This window comes from Camellia sinensis, chromosome 3 (assembly GCF_055761805.1).
Source record: "Camellia sinensis isolate YWXY chromosome 3, ASM5576180v1, whole genome shotgun sequence".
In the NCBI taxonomy this organism is placed as follows: domain Eukaryota; kingdom Viridiplantae; phylum Streptophyta; class Magnoliopsida; order Ericales; family Theaceae; genus Camellia; species Camellia sinensis.
This window is the reverse complement of record NC_138963.1, coordinates 98,654,890-98,675,146: the sequence shown is the minus strand read 5'-3', so window position 1 is coordinate 98,675,146 and position 20,257 is coordinate 98,654,890. Positions and strand designations below refer to the sequence as shown.

Here is a 20,257-nt window from a genome sequence, read left to right as displayed (position 1 = left end):
TTCTTCTTTTTTCATTTTCCGAATCAATTTGATTCTCCTAAATCACTGTATGTGTTTAGATCTTTCTTGACTTAGATCTTAACATCTACAGGAGTGGAGCGGATTTTCTTGGACCTCTACTACCTGCTGTTGCTGAAATATGTTCAGATTTTGTTCCTAGTGTAGATGTGGAACCTTCACTTTTAAAGTTGTTTCGTAACCTGTGGTTCTATGTTGCACTTTTTGGGTTAGCTCCTCCTATACAGAAAACTCAGGTACCAACAAAGTCCGTTTCCAGTACGCTGAATAGTGTTGGGAGTATGGGTGCAATGGCCCTTCAAGCCGTGGCTGGACCATACATGTGGAATACTCAGTGGTCTTCTGCTGTCCAGCGCATTTCTCAGGGGACCCCACCCCTTGTAAGTTTGATCTTTACGAGTAACTTTTGTCATTCTGGTTTACCCTTGATTTAGTCTTCAAATCTTTTTATTGTTTACTTTGGGATTGAACTAAATGTTGCTTTCTTTTCCAAATGTTTTACTCATCAAAGGAATTGCAACACTAGATTGTTGCTTTTGAGATAGGTGTTGTCAAATCGATTTGGAGAACTTTTTAGTCTGAACTATTTTATGTTGTGCAAATACATAAATATCATATACTGGTTCTCCATGTAGGGGTTATTGCATGCACATTGGTAAATCTAGGGACTGCAAGTGTGAAGACGCCGGCTCAAATTTTAGGGCAGTGCTCTTCAAATAAATATCGGTTTGGGATTTAGAGAATTGAAGAATAAAAGGGGAAATTTTGAACTTTTGCATGGGGCATGTTTAGTGGTATTGTCTAGTGAAGTTTAGGGTCAAATTGAGTCTTAATTTTATGTTTCCTATTAGTCATTTGTGACTAATGTATTTTTGTTTATGTTTCACTAGATTATACGAGTTATATTTTAGTAATTGTCAGATATACTGAGAGGGACTGTACTTTGATCCATAGGTCATATTATGTCTTTTTTTTTTTATAGGTTTTAATGTTTCTTCTTTGTTAGGTCTGGAATAGTCTTAGTAGTCAAAGACGCGTACTTTCTTATTTTTCAAGTCCTAATTCTACATAAATTTTACTTGTAATGTTTATATCTCATGGAGTTTTGAGATTGAGATGTGTAATGCAACTTTATCTCAAGGGTTGGTTTGTAAGGAGTTCTAGGCCAAATTCTTCTTAAAAAACCAGCCATCTACTGCCTGAGTTACTCTATTCACAGATTTTAAATGGCCCTTATCTTTGACCCAAACTGTATCCATTCAAGGATCTACAAAACCCTAATTTCTCCCCTTACGGTTTGGCCCTCAAAATTCAATGCCAAATCCATAAATAATTGCTATGCAGAAATTATGTTGAAACCAGCCATCTACTGCCTGAGTTACTCTATTTACAGATTTTAAACGGCCCTTGTCTTTGACCCAAACTGTATCCATTCAAGGCTCTACAAAACCCTAATTTCCTCCGTTACGGTTTGGCCTTCAAAATTCAATGCCAAATCCAGAAATAATTGCTATTCAGAAGTTATGTTGAAACCAGCCATCCACTGCCTGAGTTACTCTATTCACAGATTTTAAATGGCCCTTGTCTTTGACCCAAACTGTATCCATTCAAGGCTCTACAAAACCTTAATTTCCCCCGTTGCGGTTTGGCCTTCAAATTCAATTCGAAATCCATAAATAATTGCTATTCAGAAATTATGTTGAAAATATGGTGATATATTCCATTTGCTTTTCTGACTTTACCTGAAAACTTAAAAATAGTAGCTGTATAGGATTTTTAGCAAGACGGCTTCAAAAAATTCAGGAAGCTTTTACTTTGACCAAGCCAATTTCGACCTAAACCCACCACAAAACCAATTGTTGGTTTGCAGGCATCATTAATCATCATTTTTTTTTTTTTGGGTCTCTTTTGGAACCCACCACAAAACCAATTGTCCGCTTGCAGGCATCATTAATTGTAAGTTTTTTTTTTTCGGATCTCTTTCAGATCAGTTTGTACCCTGTTCACCCCTCCCAATCCTCCGCATTTTTAGAGCCAGCAATTTGTAAAGACCTTTCACCAAATCGTGCGTGCAATATTTAAGAATTTCGCTTTTGTTGGTGGTTTAAGTTGCTTGTTCATGATTTTAGTCAGAAATCTCTACTTAAATAACATGTTGGTGTCCAAATGTGCTTTCATGTTCTGTTTGGCTATGTCAATACTTAAATGTGCTTGTGTTTGTTTGATGGAGACACATTTACATCAATGTGGACCTAGTGTTGATCATTCTTACTACAGAAGTTGGGTGGACATAAACAATTTTACATGGTTCTACCATGGAAATCTTGCTACCCCAAAGTAAGCATGACATTATGATTTGAGGACATTATATTTTTAGGCCTCGTCACAGGTCAGTGTTATGCAATTTACCAATATGTTCCCCTTTGGCTCTTCACCATAGGCATGTTGCTTATGAAAATACCATAGGAGTGCAACAAGCTCAACTTTGAAGGGGGTTTCACATCTTGGTATTGTTAACAAAATGAAAGGAGTATTTTTGTAATCTCTACTCATATGATTCATTGATTGGTGCCTATTCTTGTTCAATTTAAGGTATTTAAATTTGGCTCCTATTCCATTTATTAACTCAATCTTACCATGTCAATCTCAGAGAGAGGAAATCCTCAGCCCATAAGTCATCAACTGTACGGAGAAATCAGCTTTGATAAGTTGAATTTTAGCCTTTTAAGTGTTTGATAAAATCTTTGAGCATTGTGCAAGGTTTTTGTATATAAAACATACAGTCCAAAAAAGCATACAATTCAGGTCATTGCTCATCCAATCTGGTTATTTTTTTTTAGATTGTGTTCTTAGTGGGGCTCATGATGTGTTTTGTTTGATTTTATTTATTTATTACTACAAGAATTTTATTGAAAAAAGGCACCAAGGGGTTGCAACTTGTATACGAAGGAAAAAGAAAAACAATTATACTCCAAAAACCTAGTCAGTGGTCACTCACTACAAAGTCCAAAAATTGATTCAAGGATGGGATGGCCACCCCGAAAATCAACTATACAAAATAGGCTCTTCAACCTCAGAATTGATGCTTCTCTACTCTCAAATATTATTTTATTCCATTCTCTCCAAAAAAGCCACATAATTGCCAAAGGAATCCGACACGAAGCCCTCCTCCTCCTCTTTACTCAGATCACCTTTCCAAGAGCAAAGAATTTCCCCCACATAACTAGGGTACACCCAATTACTCCAAACAAGAATAGAATCAACAACCACAACTGCCCAGCTACTTCTCATTGAGAAGACTTGCACTCTTGTCATCTTGCTTGCACATACAGCACCACTTGACATGTAGTTGCCTCCTCAATTATCAATTGTGAGAATCTTAATGTTTTAAAAACCGGATTGGTGAGCAAACCGGAAAAAGGATCAGGTGGACGTGTCACTGGTTCAATTGTTGGGTCGAATCAAAATCAAACCGTGACGTTATAATTATTTTATAAATATATTAAAAATTATTTAATAGTAATATAACAATTAAGATACATTTATTTAAACATATTTATATTTATTATTTGTAAAATATATTAATTATATGTAATGTTTGTTTGAAAAAGTAATAAAGATATATATATATATATATATGTATGTATATTTATCAAATATAAACAAAAGTTGAAAGTGGCATAGTGGTTATTTGTCATACTATTTCCATGTGGTTCTGTGTTCAACTCTCCCAAACAACATAGTTTTGCAAATTGCTTGCCATTTGGCAAAATGGGAGCTTGGCCGGTTTTGTTGAATTGGTTCCGGTCCGAATGGGTCGCCGGTTCAGCCGTGGTTCTGACTGGTTTAATGAAAATAGGCTAGTTTTCACCATAGAATGGGTTTGGGGATTAACCCCGACTGGACCTTAGACCATTCGACAGTTCAACCGGTTGAATCGGCTGGCCTGGTCCAGTTTTCAAAACATTGCAGTAGACTACACACCAAGCCAAAAAAAAGTCACCGTAGAGAGCCAAAATACTCCACACCTCTTTTTATGGGAAGGAGACCCCTCTATGACTCATAAGGGACTCAGAGAAAGATTTTACATTAAACTGACCCAAAGAAGACCTCTCCCATCAAATGGTATCACCTCCATCAGCAATATGGGCAATGTACAAGCATGCTAGAAGGTCAATGTACAACTACAATTCCCAATCATTGAACTCTCTACAAAGTGTAATATCCCAAAACACATAATTACTCTCCCCCCGTAAAACTCACTAACTGAAGCCTCCCTATTAAGAGCAACCTGGACAATATTAGGTTAAGCAACCTCCACCACCTCCTCCATTATCTGCCCCTCTCACAAGCAAACCTCTACAGCCACTTTCCCAAGCATTCCAACAAAGCTTGATTGAAGATAGCAAGCTTGCGAATTTATCAAAAAAAAAAAAAGATAGCAAGCTTGCGAAAGCCCAAGACAACATGGATAAGTTGAGATCGCAACTCTTGAAAAAGACACAAGGGTGAGGACAATGGGCATTAGTATGCACACTTAACATCTGGGAAACACATAACTTCGATCAATTCATGTAAATATATATTACCAGTGTTTGTTCTGTATGACCTTGTCCATCTTGCATTTAGAATTGTGCACTACATGCTTGACTTGTATCAGAAATGTGTACGGCACCATATTTTTACTCTTTTAATTTCTTTATTTATTTGTTATCCCTTGGACATGTTTGGGGTGTGTCTAACATGTTTATGGGGGTGAGGGAGAGTTATTTTCTAAATGACATGGTCCCAAGTGTGTCAGGTGGGCTGACTGTAATAATTTGATTAATGTTTAATATTTTTGCAATGATCTAATAGACATGTATGCTATTGTTTTTATGCTATTGACTATTGTTGTGATATTCTGACAGTCTGATTGATTATATTAGTAAATACAGAACTTTAAATATTGACAAAACAATCTGTTTTACTCCAGGTTGTTAGCTCTGTGAAATGGCTTGAAGATGAGTTAGAACTTAATGCTCTTCATAATCCTAGTAGTCGAGGGAGTGGCAATGAGAAAACTGCTGTAAGCCAAAGAACTGCACTTTCTGCTGCCTTAGGAGGGCGAGTTGAGGTTGCCGCAATGAGCAGCATTTCAGGTTTGGTAAACTTCTCAATATTCAGTTGTGAAACAATTGCAGATTTCTATATTTTGCAGGTCAACTGTGGTTGACATCAGACATTGAGTGAAGTTGATGGCTTTGGATGGGCTTAACATTTTCAAGTTCCTAAAGTATGATTTCTTAGTCCATATTTGGTGTGACTTATTGCCTTATGTTCATTATAACTTCTCCAGGTGTAAAGGCAACTTATCTCCTTGCGGTAGCTTTTCTAGAGATAATACGATTTAGCAGCAATGGTGGTATTCTTAATGGTGATCCTAGTTTAACTGCTTCTAGAAGTGCCTTCAGCTGTGTGTTTGAATACCTCAAAACTCCAAATCTCATGCCAGTTGTCTTTCAGTGCTTGACAGCAATTGTCCACCAAGCTTTTGAAACAGCAGTATTGTGGCTGGTATTTTTCGTTTCATTTAAGGCTTGTTGATTATAGTATCCATCCTCTGCTACTTTCCAAAAGGAAAAAAAAAAAAAAATTTGACTCTCATCTTGCATGAATGGTGATACTCAGATAATAAATTTGATTTAGTTAGTCTTTAATCTTTACTATGTTCACAAATTTTTAGTAATTTTATAAAGTTGGACCAAGTTTCCTCTCACTGCATTAAGTTTGTTTTTAACTGGTATGGGATGATTGTGATTGCTCTATTAAGTCAAAAGTAACTTTCTACTATTTAACATGGGGATTCTGCTCCCAAAAACTATAGCAATAGAGTTCAAAATCTTTTATCCATTGACAATCTTGGTGTATCCTTTTAGGTTTTTGTAGTAACTTCAAATCACTGTAAATCCAGCACTGGATTTTTTGTTTCAAAATTTTTGTGGCAAAGCAGTCCATTGGTGAAAGTTAAACACCAAAGTCTAGATCTGGTCCACATATAAGTGAAGTGGTATCTATATAAATATAAACTGAAACAGACAGCTAATCAACTTAAGAACTGCTTCCTGATGGCTGGTGTCGCTCAACAACCTGAGGGAACATTTCAACCCTTTTTGTGCAGGAATTACTCTACAGGCAGAGCATTGTTTGCAAAAATTGTTATGCTAATAGCTTGCCCTGCTTATTTTGTTTTGTTTGAATGAACAAATACTAGAGAAATATGGAAACAAGGATGTTACATTAGTTTCCTTCTAATCTATTTCTGCAAGAACCAAGCAGCTAAATAGTTTCCTTGTTTTTTGCATGTCAACCAACTTGAAAATTGAAAATTATCTGCCAAATTTATCAGTGAGTGTGTTTTGTACAGAGCTGATGGGCTCTCTAGATGGCTTGATGGGCAACATGGTTTCTTGTCACCTATTTATGGGCTGGGTTGATGGGTCTAGAATCTGGATGCATTTTATACTCTGTATTCATGGTTGAGTTGGGTCCTACAATTTTTTTATTTTTTTTTTGTCCTAGGAGGGTAATGACTTTATAATTTTCTGCCTCCTGAAACTCAATTTTCTAGCCACAGGCTGCCTAAAAAAGGTTAATCTTGTGCTGGAATATCCTCACTACTCATCTTCTTAGTTTTTCTGAAGTTGCAATCATATAAGCACAGTTAATCCTTTTAAATTATTAGTCACTAATTTGATTCTAAATTTGATTTTTTTAGTTGTTAAGTTTAATAAATTTACTGATTGAAGGAAGGAATGGACGTGTTTCGACATGTGTATGTATGTTTTCAATTTACTGATTAAAGATCCTAAAATTCAATCACCTTTTTTGGTTCCAATTTTATGAAAATTGAATTTTTTTTTTGTTTTTCGTGTTTTTTTATTTATAGTATTTTTTTATTTACTATTTTAAGCAATTTTTTTTGCTTTTTAGATACACTTAATATAAATATAATTAAAAAATATAATATTTGTGAATTTAAACTTTAAAAAATCCACTAAATACCAAAAATACAAAAAAAAAACAAAAACAAAAATTCAATACATTTTCGTATTCTTGTGTATCTATGAAGCACAGGTACGGGTACGAGTACTGGTACGATACGGGTACGTCTATACGGTAAAATTCAAAAAAAATAGGGTACGGGTACTGGTACGGGTACGGGTTGGTACGCTTGTGAAAAAATATTTATTTTTAATTTAGAGTAATGCAAAAATTAATTAAATGGCTTAATTTGTTAAGGTCCAACCTGTAATTAACATTTAATGCCCAAAGGAAAAGTATAAATCAAAATTAAATGTCAATATATTAAATAACTTACAAACCATAATTTAATTTTAAAATCATGCTAAGCATAAAACAAAAACTAAAAAAGAAATCTAGTGAAATGAGTTTTATCTCTGTAGTAGAAGGAAAATATTGTTTTAACTGAGATACGGTATGGCTTGAATATATACTAGGTATGTCTGGGTACGTCAAAAATTAAGAAGAAAAAACTTGGATACGTGTTTCGTGTACTCGGTACGTATGCAGAAGTATCATACGAGGTACGGTACGCCGGTAAGACCCGGTACGGGTACGACATGTTTTTCGAAGTACTCATGCTTCATAGTTGTGTGTTTATTTATTTTTAAAATATTTTTTATAAATATTTTACTTTTTAGGTACATCTAAGTTAAGTGCATCTAAAAAGTAAAAAAATTGCTTAAAATATTAAAAAAAATTCACTAAAAACAAAAAAACATGAAAAACAAATATCTTAGTTTTCAGAAAATTGAATTTTGAAAATTGGAACCAAACAAGGTGAATTTCTTTTCATGATATTTAAAATATTAGCTTAATAGGTGGGAAAGTTGGTAGCACAATTGTGGATTTGGCAAGACTGTTGCCAATAGTATTTATTTGGAAGCAAACTATCATAGGAAATTCTAGTGATTGGTCATTGGATCTTCTTATCTCTAGGAACTGTATTATCACTCGTAGATGCCTCGAGTAAAAAGAGATGTAGAAATTCTACTGATAATGGAAATTCCATTGAAAATTTAGTAATTCATTATTATTTTTGTTAGTTTACTTGGAAAACTTCCTCTTAAGATTGATCTGGCTATGCTATCTGCAATTGATGTCCACTTGTTGAATGGCTACTTGTTGTTCAACCCTTTTTCGTTGAAATTTAAAAGCTTATGCCGGGTTCAGGTCTTGAATCTTCATGAGGAATGTACCACTGTCCTATACTCTCAAGTAGCAAACTATGTAGAGCCTTTTATGGCAGATCCTTGCCGTACCTTCTCTGACATTGCTTTTCATTTATCTTTTAAAATGTGGCCACCAGAAGAGAAATTAAAACTAAAATTGCGTGTGTTAAATCTGAAACGTCTGGATTAAGTTTGTTTCTTGTTTTTGATTTATTTTTGTTTTTTGTTTGGTTTTTGGTTGTGTGTGTGTGTGTGTGTGTTTTGGTTTATGTGAATTGATGATGTCATGTGATTTACATCATTCGTCCTGTTCAATGTTGCTTTGCTTATGTTTTTTTTTAAGGCTTTTCTTGTATGAACCTTATTGACCTTTAGGACTGGATGCAGGAAGATCGGACATCTGAGACAGGCGATGGAGCTGAGATTAGAGACTTTACTCTTTCTGCACATACTTGTTTTCTCATAAAAAGCATGTCTCAGAGGGAGGAGCATATTAGGGATATATCTGTCAACTTGTTGACTCGACTTAGAGACAGGTTTCCACAGGTATTCTTTTTCTCTTAACCTTTTTTTTTGGCTAGTAAACCTGTTGTAAAATTTAGTGGCAATTACATTCTCTTATATATTTCTTTGATTTTTTCTCCTTTTTTTTTTTTTTTTTTTTATAATTTTCTATAATTGAGTTTAAACTTTTTTCTCTGTTTGTTTAACATGCTGTGTGCACCTAAAAACCCAGATTTTACTTTGCAGACCCTGTGGAACTCTTCCTGTCTGGATTCCCTACTATTTTCAGTGCATAATGACCCACCTTCAGCCGTTGTCCTGGATCCTGCATGGGTAGCTACTGTTCGCTCTTTGTACCAAAGAATTGTTCGAGAATGGATCATTATTTCACTTTCTTATGCTCCATGCACTAGCCAAGGTCTACTTCAGGTTTGTTGATATTTTGCAATTCAAAACCATCTTTCAATTGTTTCACTCTTTTTTCTTCTCAATTCTATGAAGATTTTGGTAGCATGGACCTAATTGTGGGTTATTTCAGATTAATTTTCTTGGATCACCTTTATTTCATTGTCTCAAGGAACATGGTATTTGTTTTCTTATATTCATCCGCAAAATGGAAATGTTGGCGGATTTTGATTCCTAGTCAGTTTCTTGACAGGATGTTTCTTCATTTTTGGACAAATAACAGATCAGACTCTTAAATCTGTTTGAAAGAATCCCAACAGTATTTTGGGTCTAGTCAGTTTCTCACAGGAAGTTATTTTCATTTTTGGACAAATGAAGAGATCCGTCTCTTGAAATCTATTCAAAGTCCTAACAATTTTGTAGATTTTTAATCTATGAAGCATTATAAAGTTCAATTCTCACACTTAGCTCACTCCTAATCAGCTTATGTTGGCGTGCCCTTACAGTGGCCTTATTGATGTCCTTATAGTGGCCTTATTGATGTTTAATAATGTCATATGGTACCTAGACTCGTGTATGCTGCATAGTTATTGTTGTTGTTTTAATATTGTAATAGCCTGTGTCCCCCCAAAACAGAATGTGCTACGCCCGGTCCCTTTTCAGTAGATGAGACGAGGATTGATTGCGACCTATATAAGCAATTCCTTCAATGTTATTTAGGCACTACATTACTGCTTTCATGCTTCTGATTTCTATTGTCATCATTTCCCCTAACTTTTGTTTTATGTATTTTTATTTCATGTGTCCATATACCTTGTTTTCTTGTTCTGAATTGTATACACCAGGAAAAGCTTTGTAAAGCAAACACATGGCAAAAAGCACAGCCTGCCACTGACGTCGTTTCTCTTTTATCTGAGATACGGATTGGTACTGGTAAAAATGATTGTTGGAGTGGCACAAAAACCGCAAATATTCCTGCAGTAATGGCTGCTGCTGCTGCTGCATCAGGAGCAAACTTTAAATTGATGGAGGCCTTTAATTTGGAGGTGCTCAGTACAGGTGTAGTTAGTGCAACAGCTAAGTGTAACCATGCTGGAGAAATTGCAGGCATGAGAAGGTTATACGATAGCATTGGTGGAATTCAAGGAGACACATCACAAGGCTTTGGGCTTGGTCTTAGCCTTCAAAAGTTGAAGTCCGGAGTGTTTACTCAGCAACCACAACAGCAAAATGATTCTTTTAATGAGATTATGCTGACCAAGTTTGTGCGTCTACTTCAACAGTTTGTTAACATTGCAGAGAAAGGTGGGGAAGTGGATAAGTCATCATTTCGCGAAACTTGTTCCCAGGCTGCTGCTTTGCTTCTTTCAAACCTAGTAATCATACATCTTATCTTTGTGTCTCTATTTTCTTAGTACTGAAGAATTTAATGCAATTCCTTATTTTGTTTTCATTTACTATGGTGGGTGATCTTTACAGGCTTCTGATTCAAAATCAAATATGGAGAGCTTCTCGCAACTTTTACGTCTTCTTTGCTGGTGTCCGGCTTACATTTCCACACCTGATGCGATGGAGACTGGTATATTCATTTGGACATGGTTAGTTTCTGCTGCTCCACAATTGGGATCTCTTGTTCTTGCTGAGCTTGTTGATGCTTGGTTGTGGACAATTGATACCAAACGAGGTCTCTTTGCATTAGAAGTGAGGTATTCTGGACCTGCTGCAAAATTGAGGCCTCATCTTGCTCCTGGAGAGCCAGAAATGCCACCAGAAAAGGACCCCGTTGAACAAATACTTGCTCATAGACTATGGCTTGGATTTTTTATTGATCGTTTTGAGGTGAGAAAATGTCACATTGATTAATGTTCATCTGAATCACAGACTTGCAAAAGCAGCTATTATTTGTATGCATTCCATAGTTATATGTAGCCTATATGTTGAATTTTAGTTGGGATAATGCTTCATAATATTCTGTGCTATGAAGTTTTGCATTCTATGGTAGTCTTTTGATTTGAATCTTTCAGAAATGATATATGCTGCGTTAGCCAATGCTGCCTTGATTGACTGTTTTTAGAAGGCCATATATTATATTTTTGTAGTTAGCATTTCATCCATGACGTAAACATTGGTGGATCTTGCAAGTGCATTAAGTATTCTATGGACCCGGCTCATGCTTAATGAGATCAGATAAAATTTCAGTTGCTTCTTATAATTTTGTGAACTCAATAAAATACTCATGTGCCAGCTCAAATGGGTGTTAAAATGTGCAGCTGCTACATTGGCTCAAATTATCTGATTTCAGCTATGTTAATTCAATTCTCCTGATATAACTTTAATCACCCTTATGTGGCAAACTATTATTTTAATTGAGTGCTCAACTAAAATTGTGAACAGGAGACTTTTGCAGAGTGGTCCTTTTTATTTTCTCATAATTTTTTGTATTTGAAGTTGTGTAAAGCTAGCCTGTTATTGCTATGGTCCAGTGACACAGATGTGGGAAATGGACACAAAGAGTAAGTGGCACACGGACACGACACGTACACGAACACGTCGACATGGAAAATTCCAAAAAAGTAGGACACGGACACATCACAAATAATTCTATCTTGATATTATCTAGGAATATATTCTATTATAAAGTTAAATATGTGCATAATACATGCAAAATTAAATAATTATTTTATACTAAGTAAATCTTGTATCTAATTCTCTTGCATGAATTTTTTGAAATTGTAGCAAGCATATATAATTGTAACATTTCTCTTATCCTCCTAAGCCATTTACTAATACATTTACGTAATTTTTTTCATTTTCCATTTAATTTTATGTAAAGCTTCTATAGGATTATACCTAATAATTATAGGTTTTTTAAGAGTATGAGATAGTTATGTCAAATTATCAAACTTTGAAAATCATGGGTTAGCAAATGTTTAAAAAGTGTTAACCCAAAGGGGTTGGCCTGGTGGCAAGGCCTTGGGTCTTGGGGGTGTGCTCCGTCTAAGGTTTAGGGATCAAAACCTCTTAGTGCTAACAATTCCTTGGGGCCATTGGACTGGAGAAAAGCCCTTGAATTAACCGTGGTGCACTTGCGGAAAACTCTTTGCTGAGGGCCTGTAAACCCCTGGGGATTAATCAGGTTTTGATCCGGACACCTTAGTGCCAATCAAAAAATGTATAAGAAGTGTTGGTCTCATGTTTATTTTGTAGTGATAGGCATGGCCAAGAAGTAATGCACATGTCGCAAAATAAGTGTCGGAGACATGTCTGGAATTATTTTAATTTTTAATTTTGGACACAGAAAAATAGTATCGGATACGTGTCCTAGATTGTTTGAGGAGTGTCGGTGTTCGAGATGGACATGTCAACTTCTTAGAAGTGTTTGTACGTCTTAGGTTTGTGGTATACTTGCATTCCTGTGTGGTCACTTAATGATGACAAATAATATCCTTATTCACTCACCTTACTTAAACATGTATCATATTTGGCTTCTTCTAGCTTTTGAAATGTCTCAAATTTCTAATAATTTTATGAAATATCTTGCTTGGTTCCCCCTAATAAAAAATATACAGTTTCTATGTTAAACAAATATATTCCATTGTCTGAGGCATTTTGGATGAGTTTAGGTGTGTTTGTAAGTGTTGATGTCTGAGAAACATCCAACATGGATGCATTTTGTGTATGAAAGTATCTGTGCTACTTCAACTATTTGCAATTTAAATGATCTGGATTTTTATTGGTGTTAGCATTGAGATTGATCACTAAGTTATTATGGACTCAACTTCTAGTTTCTCAGTCAATGTGTTGATTATATGTCAAAAGAGGTTTGAAAAAACAAATCACAAACTTGGTAAATGTGGTTGAAGCTTTCTAGATTGGAACCTTCATTTTGCTTGATATATCATGGGAAAATAAAGCTACTTGCACCAGGCGTTTCCCTTGCCCGAAAATGGTTAGAAGTAATTATTTCAATCTGATTGTTTAATTAGCCAGTTGATGAACCTGAAACAGAGAGAAGTAATTATTTTATTTTTAACGTGGCACTTGTGCTGCTTTAACATTTCCCACTTTCAACTTTTTAGCATTCTGCCATCTCAACAGAAGTAACAGCAATGATGTACTTTTCTTTTTTGTTTTTTTTTTTTGTTTTAATTATTTGAGACATGTTTCAGGATTTTTATTTATTTATTTATTTTTATCTCATTAATCTAGTGGGCTTTCCCTTTTATGTCTATTGGTATTAAAGTTGTAATGACTATTTATTTATTCTTGGTGAGTGTTCATTTTTCTGATATCCGTATTGGTCATTAGTTGGTTCCTCCTTTTTTTCTCCTCTTTTATTTTGTTTGCTTTTGTTTTCTACCCATAATTCTTCCCGTTGGATAGGTAATTCGACATGATAGTGTTGAGCAACTCTTGCTTCTTGGTCGGATGTTACAAGGGACTACAAAACTCCCCTGGAACTTTTCACGCCACCCGGCCGCTACAGGAACTTTTTTCACCTTCATGCTGCTTGGTCTCAAGTTTTGCTCATGCCAGTCCCAGGGCAATCTGCAAAATTTCAGAACAGGGCTTCAGCTACTGGAAGACCGGATATATCGGTGAACAACTTACTTTTTCTTGCAGTTACTTTTTGAGCTTCATTGTACATTATCCACATTGACTTACATCAAGCATAATTGATTTTGTTGTTTATTATGTCAGTTGACCATTTGCTTCCTGCATCATGCCATGTAGCTCTACCTGTGTGGGATATTGTCAATTTTCTCTTTTTCCAGCCTATAGTTATCCCTTGTGGCCATGTGCGCACAAACTGAAATTTATGCTAGTGCATCATTTGTAGTGCATTACAAACTGAAATTTATGCTAATGCATCATTTGTAGTGCATTACAAACTGAAATTTATGCTAATGCATCATTTGTAGTGCATCTTGTGGAACTTCTATGATGGTCCGGCCGGATTAGTGATATATCTTCACATTTTAATATGTGGATGTTTTTATTATTTATTTATTTTACTTTAGCTCAAACTTAACCTATGTGCATTTGTGTAATTGGTTTCTGCATCTTCTTGTATTCTTTTGCATGTACACTTAATGGTAATTACATCCTCGATTCATGACATTCACAATGTAAAAAACTTGTGGAACTTCTAACATTGCTTCAACTGGTGGTGTATGAGGTCATGCTAGTTGGCAGTTTCTTTGTTACCCACAAATGTATACATACATATAATGCACCAATAAGTTATGCCTGTAAGCTATTCCCATTTAGTCGTATATCTCTGTGCTTAATTGCTAATCAGGGTGTTCATCAAATCTCTTTTTTCCTTGTGGGACATTTAGTGTGTCTTCAAACAACTATATAGTCTTAGAGCCTATCAATGACTACATGAATTTATTCAATTGGCTATGTGAGTAGCAATGCTGGTATACCATGAATGGCCTTAACTGTATAATTTAATTACGTCACAAAATGAACTCAATAAAACATGTTTCGTGTATATATATTTGTGTATTTATTTGTCTTTGAAATTGCAATATTGAACTTCAAACTTCTGAAATTAAGCTTGAAGCTCAACCTTTTCTGGTTGATGTCTTCAACCATATTTCTTGTTTTTGCATGTACTTAACGTTCACTTCTGTGCTTTTTCTTAACTTGATTTTTATGAAGTTTAGTTTTGCATCTGGAAATTGAGACCAGTCTCTTCTGATTGTTACAGGGCCTCTTTGGGCTGGTTTGCTCATGAGCCTGAATGGTTTGATCTTAACAACATAAATTTTGCCCAGAGTGAGGCTCAATCTGTGTCTGTATTTGTTCATCATATTTTGAATGACCGTGTGGATGCTCCTCAAGTTGATTTAAAGGGGAAGGGATGCGAAAATGGAAGCTCTTTGATTGATTTGGTAAGAAAATCATAGTCATATCACATGGAACCTACAGCCAATATAGTTTCTGAGATGTGTCAACCAGTAGTCTTATTGCTTCTCCAGCTGGGAACATTTTCTATATTTTTTCCTTCTTGGCATAGGATTTGGTGCTATTTCTGCAGTTTATCCATGAAATTCTTTAATCTGCAGAAGGATCAATATCACCCTGTTTGGGGTCATATGGAGAACTACGATGTTGGAAGAGAAAAGCGGAAGCAATTACTTCTGATGCTTTGCCAGCTTGAGGTTGATAGGCTTGAAGTTTGGGCACAACCTGTTAACCCAAAGTAACTGTTATCAAAAGCTACATTCATTTACTATTTGATAATCGAGTGTATCAATCTTATTGTTAAGGATGATTGGCATTCATTATTTGCTATTGCATTCACATCTATTTCAGGGAAACTGCGCCTTCTCGGCCTAAAATTACCTCAGATAAATGGGTTGAATATGTCCGAACTGCATTTTCAGTTGATCCTCGGATAGCTTTATCCTTGGCCGCAAGGTTCCCTACAAATACTTTCTTGAAGGCCGAAATGACTCAGCTGGTTCAGGTATGTTATTCTTGTCTTAATTAGTGGAAGTTGGAAATGCAACTGGATTTTCAAAACTATTGTTATGAGGAGCGAACGAGTGAGAAATAATTTAAAGGTAATTTTGATGGTAGGAAATCTTTGAAAGTCAGAGAGAAATGTGAGTACTGAGCTCTTCTAAAAAACATGTGGGAATATATCTAATGGTGGATAAAATTGAGTTAGATTGTGGAGCTGGTTTGACTCTTTCCTTTTGCATAACTAATCATTTTTATTTTTATTTTTTATTTTTTGTGTATGAGCCTAGTGGTAACTTTGGGTTCGGACCCTTTTCCTATCCAAAGAATAAGTAAGTGTACACAATTTTGTGCCTTTTTCTTTCACTATACTCATTTTATTAATCTGTTGTATTTTAGTTACCCAACAATATTTGTAAAATATCACCAGCCTTGTAGCTTTTCTATAAATTTTTTCTTTCAATCTTGTTGGTATTTGCCAGTCTCATATTATGCCAGAAGGACCTCTCCACTTGAGCTGACATACTTTGATTCTATGGTTCACATCATCTCCAACCTCGTAATCCTTACTAGTAATAGAACTCAGGCCATGTTTGTTCGGGGAACATGGTTTTGGGATTAGATTAATAATCTAATGAAATACATAATTCCACGCTTAGCTAAGAAAATTGGGTCCGAAGCCGGACATGGTATCCCTTATATAGGGGACTAGGGGACTATTGAATCCCATAAGGGTGGGTGGGATACAAAATCGGGGATTAAGGAGAGCTTTGGACTAGTTTAGTAAATCACAAAATTGGTAGAATTTGGTCAATACCTACACATAATCTTAGGCCAGGCCAAATATGGGATTAGATACACAATCCAATCCGCCCAAACAAACATGGTCTTATATAACAAAATTGTTCACTCTTTGGTTTTCAATCTTTACTTGTTCACTATTTCTACTTCTATTGTTACTAAATTTACATTGTATATATTGATTTTGGTTACTAATTTCAGACTCTTTTGATGCTTCTATCCAAATTTCTAGTTAGTGCTAGTTTCTTTTTCTAGTTTCATCCACTAAATAATATCGTATGCAAACATCATATGCATGGAGCATCATCTGGAATGTGTTTCGTTAATTCATCCACGATTAGTGCAAATAAGTAAGGACTCAAGGTGTGGTGAAATCCTATTGTGATTTGTATACCTGGTGCTACCATTTCTTTTTCCTTCACATGCATGTGCTTTGATGTAATACTTCAATATTTTTTTTTGTTTTTTTATTTTTATAAATGTTCTTTTTAATTGAGACAAATTTTTTAAATTTTTTTAATGAAAGATAGGAATTATGGACATCAACCAAGAAATCATTTTATCAATGGTATGAGGTTATGAGCATAGTTGTTAGAAGGCTCAAGGCACAACATAAAGCATGGCCTTGGGTAAAGTAAGATGCAAGTGTGTTAGGAATGTATATTAAATATACTTACAACTACAACCGTAAGCGATTTGAAATATGCAATACAAGTAAAAGAAGGTGATTTTATTTTTATTTTTATTTTTTATAAATCGATATATGTAAATATTTTCAATTGGTATATGTATCCACTAAATAAAAAATCCATTAGATATTTGAAATAATGAAAAAATTAGTGGTAAAGTTTCAGTATAAATTATAAAATTCCAAATACTAATAGTTATGAATTAGTGACGTCTATTTCAAGTCGTCAAGCATGAGAACATGAATCTAGAAAACAAAATATTAAAAATGTTTAGACAATATTATCCAACTCTAAGACCGCATGAATACTATACAATGCATATTGTTAAAACCTATCACCTACTTCACCCACTAAACCTAACCCACTACACCACTACCACCTCACCTACTCCACTAAACCTAACCCACTACACCACTACCACCTCACCTACTCCACTAAACCCACTACACCACTACCACCTCCACTTCACCTACTCCACCTACCACCTCCACTTTACCTACTCCATCTACCACCTACTACCACCTACTCTTCTATATATAGGAATCATTGTAGCATTCAATAATTCAACAATTACAAACATCAATCAATAATACAATTCTCTTTTTCTCTTTATACATTAAATTTCTACATGGTATCAGAGCAAGGTTAAGCACTTAGTATTTTTCGCTTCACCGGCGGGCGGCAACCTCGCCTTGGCCGTCCGCCGGACCTCAACCTAATCTGCTAAAATTTTTCTACACATACCTTGAAATTTCCTTTCTGAGTGCACTACTGTTCAGTCGCCGGAGACCACCACCGCTTGCACGTCGATGTCCCTTTGCCAAAGCTCCGTCGCGACACCGGCCTTCCTTGCGTCGGGTTTCAATCCCCTGCTATTCCAAGCCACAAAATAGGGCACGACTTTTGAGGGCTCGATATCTATATCCATGTATATCTTTTGGGCAGTCTATATACACACTCATACAGTGTCTTCTACACCGGTAACATGGTACAAGGGCCCAACCCTTCTTGATGCCCTCGACATGATTACAGAGCCCAAGAGGCCATCAGACAAGCCTCTTCGTCTCCCACTTCAGGATGTCTACAAGATTGGCGGTATTGGTAATTTGGCCCACTTTTTTGATCAACACCAGCATATAGTTTCAAAGAGATAACTATATTATAGAATTTTTTCTATTTTAAAATATTTTTCCACCGTCCAAACCTTTTTTTTATCTTATATATATAAAAAATTGGATGGAACTCACGTGGGTGCTACTTTTTCTTTTTCTTCTTTCCACAGCCCAACTTTTCCTTGAACCTCAATTTTTTATTATTAAAAATAAAAAAAAAAAAAAAATTCATTCCATCTAATTTTTCTGCTCAGTCTTGTACCTTCAAGCCATTCGGATTTGCACAATACACTCATTTTATTTCTATCGGGATTTCGCCCTGATCACAATTTTACACAAAAAAAAAAAAAAAAAAAAAAACAACAAACCCAAACAACCACATCCACAGGTGGGATTTTTCTTCTCTACTCTGCCGCCGGTCTCTTCTTCTTGTCTCCGTCCTGAGCGGCCCTTGCCGGTGCTGCCTCCGTGTTTTCCACGCCGCCCAGCACGTTCACTCCCCCATACTCCTCCACTGCAGCATATGGCGGACCTCCAAATCGGAACATCACGGTGGCCTTCCGCTTCAGCTCCTTATTTTCCGCCTTTAGCACACTTATCTCTGCTCGCGCATCCTTATACATGCGCTGGAGCAGAGCCAGTTGGGCGTTTAACTGCTGCACCTCATTTGTCCTACTCTGCAGCCGGTGCGACAAGTTTGTGACCGCAGTCATGGTTTCCACACATGACTTCAATGTATACTGATTGGCCTCAATATCCGTTTGCACTGCCATTTTTTGCTCCACCGACCGCATCGGAAAGTTCAACGGAGCAAAACCAGAGGTGTTTGGTTGAGGTTCACGGGCCACCGCACCTGTTATCTCTCCTGTTGACTCGTTGAGGTCGGGAAAGAGAGTGAGCAGACCACGGGAAGATGAGGCCATGTTCTGGGTAGCTGAACGGAAAGAAGAGGCCATGTTTTTTGGGTTGCTGAGTGTTTCCGAGAAGGGTTGGATACAGAGTATTTACAGATTGTTTCAGAATGACAAGTTCAGAGGTTTCAGTCTGGTTTGGTTTCCTCCGCCTCCGCATTGGTTTATATTGACACTGACGACGCGGCCGACACGCCGCTCTGTCGCTCACGTGCCTCGCCGCGTCTCCGGCTCACCTTTTGATGGCTCGACGCTTTCTGTCGGGCACGACTTTTGATGAAGTGGGCGCGCCTTTTGAGGGCGCAACTTTTGATGGCACGCCTTTTTATGGATTGGGCACGCATTTTGATGGCACGTTTTTTTATGGATTGGGCACGCCTTTTGATGGCACGCCTTTTTGAAAAATTGGGCACACCTTTTGAGGGTGCGACTTTTTAAGGGTCCGACAAGACTCTGTAAACTGTCCCGACATTGATTCCGGTTAGCTCCTTCATGGGTCCGACAAGACTCTGTAAACTGTCCCGACATTGATTCCGGTTAGCTCCTTCATGGGTCCGACAAGACTCTGTAAACTGTCCCTACATTGATTCCGGTTAGCTCCTTTATGGGTCCGACAAGACTCTGTAAACTGTCCCGACATTGATTCCGGTTAGTTTCTACAAGGGTCCAGCAAGACTCCGTAAACTGTCTTCTACAACGGTCCGACATGACCCCATAAACTGTCTTCTACATCGGTCCGACACGAGCCAGTGTCTTCTACATCGGTCTTCTACAACGGTCTGACACGACCATACAGTGTCTCCTATCCTCTTTTATTTTTTATGTATTTTCTTGTTTTGTTACTCTCTCCAAACTCAAGTTGGTTAGTTCCTATCCCCCTTGAGTTTGCGGGGGGCTGTTAAAACCTATCACCTACTTCACCCACTAAACCTAACCCACTACACCACTACCACCTCACCTACTCCACTAAACCTAACCCACTACACCACTACCACCTCACCTACTCCACTAAACCCACTACACCACTACCACCTCCACTTCACCTACTCCACCTACCACCTCCACTTTACCTACTCCATCTACCACCTACTACCACCTACTCTTCT

General features: G+C 36.5%; 1 protein-coding gene and 1 long non-coding RNA gene across 3 annotated transcripts in view; one reads left to right on the top strand and one right to left on the bottom strand.

Moving 5' to 3' along the window:
* Window positions 1–20,257, top strand: part of LOC114301507 (Phosphatidylinositol 3- and 4-kinase family protein) — a 48,674-nt gene that overhangs the window by 5,591 nt on the left and 22,826 nt on the right. For both annotated transcript variants that reach the window (XM_028246459.2, XM_028246457.2), the window contains exons 7-17: window positions 92–398; window positions 4,994–5,159; window positions 5,357–5,574; window positions 8,640–8,798; window positions 9,003–9,185; window positions 10,007–10,537; window positions 10,641–11,000; window positions 13,545–13,759; window positions 14,881–15,064; window positions 15,239–15,375; window positions 15,489–15,642. In XM_028246459.2, the coding sequence (XP_028102260.2) occupies window positions 92–398; window positions 4,994–5,159; window positions 5,357–5,574; window positions 8,640–8,798; window positions 9,003–9,185; window positions 10,007–10,537; window positions 10,641–11,000; window positions 13,545–13,759; window positions 14,881–15,064; window positions 15,239–15,375; window positions 15,489–15,642 (2,614 nt within the window). The remainder of the gene's footprint in view (window positions 1–91; window positions 399–4,993; window positions 5,160–5,356; window positions 5,575–8,639; window positions 8,799–9,002; window positions 9,186–10,006; window positions 10,538–10,640; window positions 11,001–13,544; window positions 13,760–14,880; window positions 15,065–15,238; window positions 15,376–15,488; window positions 15,643–20,257) is intronic.
* LOC145822694 (uncharacterized) lies at window positions 20,042–20,256 on the bottom strand. The gene is made up of 2 exons (XR_014364348.1): window positions 20,166–20,256; window positions 20,042–20,123 (listed from the first exon to the last, which is right to left on the bottom strand). It is a non-coding gene; the product is annotated as an uncharacterized LOC145822694 (long non-coding RNA).